The following is an 8,263-nucleotide window of genomic DNA, read 5'->3' as shown; positions in this document are numbered from 1 at the left end:
ACATTATTTGGCTCATCAAGCTGCATTGAATTATATTTCAACTTGTGTGCAGCAACAGCACATGCTACAACAACCTGCAAGGGAGGTTCATTATGAAACATACATTGAATATAAAATGGAAAATTTTGTTCTTTTTTAATTTTATTTTTTTAGGATTTTGAAAGAACGGCAGGGTGTATAAGGAAGAAGAACAGAGGATGGAAGACATTAAGAAATTAACACTTGGAGTAATCAAAATATTTTATAAATTGAATAATCAAGTTATTACAACTTCTAACCGAATATTTGTTACAACAAAATCGAAGAGTTGGAAAAACCCTTAGCCGAAACTCTAAAATTTTAAATGAAAATCTGGGCTCCGTTCTTACTCTATGAAAGTCTCTTTGAATACTCTTCTTCTCTTCTTCATTCTTTTTCGTTTCAAGAAAAATCCTCATGTCTCCTTCGTTTCGTTTTTCAATTAGAGTAGAATTCGTATGAGGAACAATTAGGAAATTAATAAGGAGTTGAAGGATGAAGAATTGAAGATAAGCCAAATCTGATAGAAACTTCCAGAAAATACTAGACACGTGATTCCGTTGCTAACAAGTCAAAGAGGGTCATTAATCAGCCAACAAAAAAAAAATTTTAAATAAAGAAAAACAAAGAGGATCATTATTATTATTATATGAGAGAAGGATAGTTATACCACCGATATCAAGTATACTAACGGATGACATTAATAAGATCACATGATGGAATATCATTTAAGAAGAATAAGAGGGCCATTTAAAAAAAAAGGGAAGAGAGAGATAGGCACAATGGGTGTTAGCATATTTGATATCGACAGCATTCCCAATATTTTCCCTTATTATATATATATATATATATATTATTATTATTTTTTTTTTGGCCAAGGCAAAGAGAGTCATTAATGACACAAGACTTTGATGCGAAAATGGGCCAATCATGGGCGGGTTGAAATCGTCTGCAATTCCGATCTGGTACAATTCCATGAAATACTATCTTTAGGGGGTGACACGTGTATTGATACCAATGCAATGGTCCAGATATGGTACAACTAATAAAATCTTAAATCAGTGAAGAGTCATTTAAATCAGATCTGGACCATTATATTGGTATTAATACACGTGTCACACCTTAAATGTGGTATTTCACTGAATTATACCAGGTCCGAATTGCAGATGATTTTTTTCCAACTTGGGCCTAATTTTTCCTTAGCTTTGAATGGGTTAGCATTCAGTCCTACCAAAAAACAGACAAAAGGAATTGTTAGCTTCAGAGTCACAGACCCGGACCCAGTCATCGGTCCTCACGGACATATCCATGGGTCCATCCACATAGATGCCATTGAGGCAATTGGTGGCCCGTACATCTAACGGTTACAAATCATTGATTGTGCACAGATTTAGTTATCTGAACGAGATATCAAAATTTCCCTTTTTCGTTTTTAGTAATTATCCGAAGAAAGATTCACATTCCAGTGACTCAACGGAAACAGCAGAATAGGCAAGCCAGGCAGCGACCAGCTCTTCACTTCCATATCACCACTGGTCAACACTTCCTTCCCCATTTATGATTCATCTACCCCACCTTGAAGGTTGAAATTTTGACAAAACTAGAAAGGAAGAACTGCGGAATGGGAACGAAACTGAAGCTATAGAAAATTAAACCCTAACATGGTCTCTTCGCGAAGGAGGATCGAACCTACTCTCTATTGCTCTGCTTCTTTATCCCTTCAATTTCAAACTTAATCTAATCTTCTCTCTCTCTCCCTGCTTCTTCCATGGCGTATTTTACAGTCCGTTGTAGCGATAATTTTGAAAACTGTACACCTCGTCCTTTTATTCTTCCTAATCCTCCTACTCCGGCTACCTTCGGTGGTGGATCCGCCTCTCAGCAATTCAACCCTCTTTGGATCATCGCCTTCGCTGTTCTTGGTGGAACTTTTCTTCTCCTTACCTATTACGCGGTTATTCTGAAGTACTTTTCGTGTTGGAAACGTTCGAGGGTAGTTCCACCCCAACCAGACGGTAGTGTCCTGGAAGAATTTCTCGATGAGGATCATGGCCCCGTGATTGACCACCCCATCTGGTTCATCCGAACCGTGGGTCTTCCAGAAAATATCATCAATTCCATCAACGTCTGCAAGTACCAGAAGGGAGAGGGATTGGTTGAAGGGACTGAGTGCTCTGTTTGTCTCGGTGAGTTCCAAGAGGATGAGACTCTGAGGCTACTACCCAAGTGTAGCCATGCCTTCCATCTCCCCTGTATTGATACTTGGCTCAGATCCCATACTAATTGTCCTCTCTGTCGTGCCCCAATCGTGTCTAACCCCGCTGGTGCTGAGATTTTGTCGACTGTAACAGAGATGAATTCGAGCAATTTGGGTACAATTGACGAAACCCAATCGGAGGATTCAGCGAGAGATGCTGGTTCAGGAAGCAATCAGAGCGGCGAAGGTGGGGTGGGTGAAGCCAGAGTTGAGGCTGAAACTGGATCAGAATATGAAGTTGACTTAAGGGTCGATGATGGAACCATCGATACTGAGGTTGAAAAGGGGGTTATGACTGTTCTTTCGTCTCCTGCAAATTCTGGCCTTCATGTGCTCGGCAGAGTCTCGGAAGCTGTTCGTCAGGAGGAGGAAGGCAAGATACAGCCTGTAAGAAGGTCTTTTTCGATGGGTTCTTTGGCTGCCGCGATGATCTGTTTCTCTGTGGCTAATATTCCACGATCAGAATTGGAAGAAGGTAGTTCATCAACCCAAGTCGTCCCAGTGAAGGAATCCAACTCGGGACTCGTCAAGAGCCGAGGTGAAAGTACCACCATATTTAAGCTGATGGGTAGTTCTTTCGGTCGGCAAGCTCTCAAGGCAGGACCCATTGCCATGAAAAGATCAGTCTCAAGCGGTGGGAAGTCCTTGATGTCTACATATGGCGGAGCCCAAAATTCAATTCTTCCCCTGTGAGCTCTTTTTCTCTTCTATCCGACCTATATTTAGTTGCAGTGGGGATGTCTGCAAGAACATGATATCTCGGCTGCCCCCAACAAATTGGGGTCCTCCCCTTGCTTTTTCTACATACACAACAAAGTCATAAGCTGAAGAACTGTACATAAGCGGAAGGAAAATGAATCTGACAATCAGAGTGAACTCTTGGTGGTACAAAGAATTTTGGCGTTTTATCTGATGTTTTTATTTCGTAAGGAGAACCAAGTTGATTTGCCCAAGTAATTGTGCCATTTATTTCTGTATCTCCTTCAACAAATAAATTCCTGATGTAATTTTATACATTACAACTTATGTGTGAAATGCATAATTCAAGTGAAAGATCTTACAAAAAAAATTGTTATAATTTTAATCTATTTGGTTGGAAATTTTTAATCCCATACAAAAGAACCGCTAGGCCTCTGGTAATTCTTACCTCTCTCATGTAACAAGAACCTCTATTTGCCCTGTTTCCTCTACATCCCGTAGGCAGTACTGTAACTATGCTTTCAAAGCATAGAAGCAAACATTGGCACGGCTAACATAGGTTCTTCTCTGATGTAGTATCTAACATTGGTATAGAGTTGTAAAATGACTGACTCTTCATTCATTCCTTTCCAATCCAGTTAATCCCTTCATTGATTCGGAGGAATACATTTTGGGGATCTCAATCCATATCTGGTATCGATCCATGACGCCCTACTGCCTCTCCCGCCTCAGAAATTTTTCTATCAGCAATATTTTACAGTAATATATGGCTGCACAATAATTTCTAATATAGGAACTTTTGCTTTTACATCTGTTGACTACCATGAATTGCTTTGATATACTAGGCATAGAAGTGTGATCTGTTATACTTATATTGCATACAAAGTGATTTGCATCTTCCATTTGTATATGTTTACCAGTTATTTACTGTTTGCTTCTATTGACCACACATTTTAGTAATTTTTCAAGCCCAATCCTTCCTCTTATATGTTGTTATCTCATTGGTTTGCATATTGATCTTACTATTCTTTAATTGTTAATATGCTGCTCTATCTATTTTGGTTGTAGTTAATTGGGGATAACCAGCCTCTTTGATTTTCTCAGAATTTGTTCATTACAGGGTTCAAATCAAAATGGTACTGTTACAAGTCGAAATACATAAGCAATCACCAAGGCACCAGACTTTAGTGCCCTTTTCACATTCCTTTCCTTTTAGTTTTCAGGTGTGTCGCCTTTCTGTTCTCTAGCGACTTGTCAATAAGATATCCCTTTATTGAGATGAATAATAGAGTTAAATAGTCACTGTTGGGCCCAGTTCTCCCAGATCTTCCATTCCCATTTTGTCTTTCTTTGTCCCACAGTAATTATAATCACTTGAGTGGTGTTGTTGTCACCTTAAGTTCATTTTTGGGGATTCTTTTAAAAAAATTCTGAGTCTCTCAATCCCACAACCAATCTGAGCAGTATCTAGAATTATCTCCCATTTTACTTCATTGGTTGGCAGTAGGTTCCTTTTCAAGCTCCAAATTAGGTGATCTTATTTAATGTTTGAGGAAGCCCAGACAGTTAAAAATTTAAATCCCTCTAAATCTTTTGTTGTGGTAGCGTGTAACATACTTTGATGTAGATCACATGAACAAGGCCAAAACAGTCCAGACCGGTTGTGAGATTCAACTGCTGTGAGAGGTAGCTTTGTTAGGTGTGGCCTGGTTCCTGATTGGTCTGATGGAGCATGTCAAGAGACCCAAAGACAGCTTGCGTAGAGATTGTTTTAGAGATTATTTTTGATATTTTCCTTGGCTATTGATTTGCTGATTTGTGGGAAGATTGACTCCAGATTTCGTGGGGTTTAGTGCTAGCTTTATGAAGACCAAAGATGGATGCACTCTTGGAGATATCGTGGGACCATGGCCAGCTTGCATGGAGGAGTTTAAGCTGCAAGGTTAGGAAATTTTTGATTGATCTAGTTTCCATTTTCATATTTCTTTGTAACACGTAGGAATATATTATCTATAGGTAGTTTCTAATTTTAGTTTTCAATTTAGAAAGTAGGAATTCTAATTTATTGGGCCTGTATCTTTGTAAAAGGGAGGGATTTGATTTGATTTGATTTGTAATTAGTTTCCAAATAGGATAATATCTAGTTGTAAGTGGATTCCTTAAAAGTTTGTGGCTGATCTACAACTCATGATTTTGATGAGAAAAAAGAGAGTTGATTATTCCAAAAGCTGTGAGATGCAGTGAAGTAAGAGACCTCGTGGGTAAAATGCCCTTGGAAGAGTGAGAGTCTACCCAACCTATCCCAGTATCCCCCTTCTCTATTCCCCTCTTGTTTATATTTCTTATTTTCCTTTTTTCTATCTTCTTTTCCTATCTCCCAATCGAAACCCTGTGAGTGTTTTCTGTTCTAAGTGTTGTCTGCAAGTCTAAGATCTATTCGGGGACTACATGTTACTGGATTTCTCAGAGATGGTGGTCGACTGTTGCTGTATTTAGTTTTGTGTTGTTGCATTAGTTGTTGACTGGAGAAGGCAACCATACAACATGCGGTTCAGTTCTTCATTAGAGTCCTTGCTATAACTTGCTAGTTTGTCAGTTTATTGATCCTCCTGTAGGCTTGGTTCCTGGTTGGACTAGTTCTCTGTTATACTTGGTGGATTTGAGATATCTAGAAACATGATCCTAGAAGATCTATGTTTGTAAACTCCTAGTTGTATCCTGGTAAGAAGAACCTCCACTTTTTGTGGAGCTATATACAACAACAACAACATCAAAGCCTTTTCCCAACTAAATGGGGTCGGCTATATGAATCCACGATAGAGTATGATAAAAGCAAAAGAAAAGAAAGGGGCACAAAAAAGAAAAGAAACATATCAAAGCAACATCTCGAGACATCCCACCTAAATGCGATTGGTAACATGGATTTTAGCCCTCCAAACAGCTCTGATTGATGTCATATTAGGATCGAGACCTAACTTTTGCATGTCTTACTTTACCAAATCTTCAATGGTCATTTTGGGCTTGCCCCTAGCTCTTTTAGCTCATTCCATTTGTATTTGATCGCTCCTCCTTATAGGAGCATTCAAAGGTCTACGCTGAACATGACCAAACCACCTTAAGTGACATTCTCTGAGCTTGTCTTGAATTGGAGCAACTCCCAAATCCGCTCTAATCCAGTCATTCCTCATTTCTCACTCCCTCTGTATTCATGCATAATCCATGAATCCTTCTCTGAAAGGACCTTTCTGTAGTAGTTTATCTAATACCAAGGTCACACAATCTAATAGATTAATAGCAGGATGTTGTGTGAATTTGAACATATACACAGCAAGACCCATGCATGAAGTCATTACTCTTGCTTATGATAGACTCCCATCAGAATTTGGCAGTGTTATGCCCTTAAAACTCTGTTTACATTGTTCCATTGGTGTCTCACTAACTTCATCATACATATTGAGTTCACCAATTGCCTCACTTGATAGCATCTAAAAAATGCAATTTAGTTTCAATGTTTCGTATCTAATGTTGTGGTTGCTTGTCTACTATGGTTTTCAATAGCATATACCATCAAATATCTAAATTTTTTTATGTAGCTCATCTATATTAGTCACTGGATAGACAATTAAACAAAATTCTTCTTGCCATTTATGATACATGAACTCATCAAGTTAACTAAATTACTTGTTTTGGACACAATTGAGCATAGAGTGTGGGCTAGTATTGGAGATTTGAAGTCAAAACTTGAATCTAGGAAGTGCCCACCAATTTCATTCATGTCCATTGAGCCTTATGCATTGTTGATTTTAAATACATACACTTGGAATTTCTAGTATTATGCGATAATATCATAATTCCATTCTTCTGTGTTAAATGTTTTTTCTTTATTTGATATATTAAATATAGCTACTTGGTTGTTTGGAGATGTTACATTTATTGTGTTTTGTGATTTCACAATGTAATCATACTCAAAGGTGTTGCCATATCTTGTATTTAGGTGGGGCTCAGTGGATCTGACTTCTTGACTCGTTTCTGCATTGGAGCTATATAACCTAGGTTGTAATTCTAGGTTTTAAAACATGGATTTGGAACTGGGATCCAATATGATAAAATGGACCAAGTGGGGGCATCTTTGTTGTGGGTCTTGGTTCAAGGCTGAGGCTGAGACTGAGAATGGAATGCTGATACATACCCATCTGTTGGTGTACGATGTTTGGTATTCCATTACAATTTAATTCAGAGAGTACTGGTGCAGGCGCCTCGACAGCTAGGACGGCGGTCTCGCTAGCCGGTTAGCGAGCGGTGGGGGTTGCAAGGGGGCAGGTGATGGTTCAGATCTGGAGCATGCCAATTTCTCACTCTTAAATTTCCATGGCTTCACCCTCTTCTCTTTTTTCTTCCCTCGACACTCTTCGTCCTCTCGATCTTCTCTTCTTTAGATTACTTGTATGAACTTTCTTATGTTCCCGATGATCAGGTTATTCCTGCTACTCCTACTCCCCTTTTAAACCCATATACTGTTTTCCCAAAAATCCCTACTTCCAAATGGACAACCCTTATTAAGCCTAAGAAAACTCGACCACTGAAAGAATTGGTTCAAGCTTCCCTCTTTGATCAATTCCAGGTTCCTGTTACTGAAAAGGAACAACTCTTCACCCTTGAGATACCTTTGGACTTGATCCCTCAGTGGATTCAACAAGGTTATACTCATCTCCATCTTGGTGCCATCAAATTTGCTCTCTCCTTCCATGGACGGATATGTCTTCCAGTGGTTTCTCGCATAGCTCTTCTAGACAGCCAGTTTTTGCGGTATCAACATGCCGTGATCGCAACTATCCAGACAACTCTGAATGCAGAAACAGTGTTTTTAACTCTATACCCTAATTTTAACATACCACTTTCAGACCCTCTTCTTTCTTCTACCCTTAAGTTTCAGATCCAGATCACTGGTGTGCCCCAAAATCCATTGGCTCAGGCTGCTACTTTACATTACTAGATGGCCTATATAGGTTGCAGAATCATGCTTTTGATCTTCTTACTGGTCATTCTGAGGATGCTTTGTTCATAACCATGGACTCTAATCAAGTCCCTTGCTGTACCTATGTCCCTCGACAGATTTCTAGGGATGAACTTCTTCGTCTCCTTCCTTCTTCTTGGGTTACAGCCTATGAACAAGAAGTCGCCCAATCCCAACAATAAGCCCCTCCATACCCTGTCCAGTCTACCGATCCAGAATATGTTCGACATCCTAATGGTGAGGTAGAAATCCGATTTCCTCCTCCTAGATCTCAA

At 39.2% G+C, this 8,263-nt stretch overlaps 1 protein-coding gene across 1 annotated transcript; it reads left to right on the top strand.

Moving 5' to 3' along the window:
* The first annotated feature begins 1,486 nt into the window (after nt 1-1,486).
* On the top strand, nt 1,487-3,375 carry LOC122070542 (RING-H2 finger protein ATL54-like). The gene has a single exon (XM_042634724.1). It carries the CDS (start codon nt 1,787-1,789, stop codon nt 2,966-2,968), a length of 1,182 nt encoding a protein of 393 aa, XP_042490658.1. The 5' UTR covers nt 1,487-1,786; the 3' UTR covers nt 2,969-3,375.
* Nucleotides 3,376-8,263: the final 4,888 nt, after the last annotated feature.

Source organism: Macadamia integrifolia, unplaced genomic scaffold (genome assembly GCF_013358625.1).
Source record: "Macadamia integrifolia cultivar HAES 741 unplaced genomic scaffold, SCU_Mint_v3 scaffold944, whole genome shotgun sequence".
Taxonomy (NCBI): Eukaryota; Viridiplantae; Streptophyta; class Magnoliopsida; order Proteales; family Proteaceae; genus Macadamia; species Macadamia integrifolia.
The sequence above is the reverse complement of the archived record's forward strand: the minus strand, read 5'-3'. Positions and strand labels throughout refer to the sequence as shown.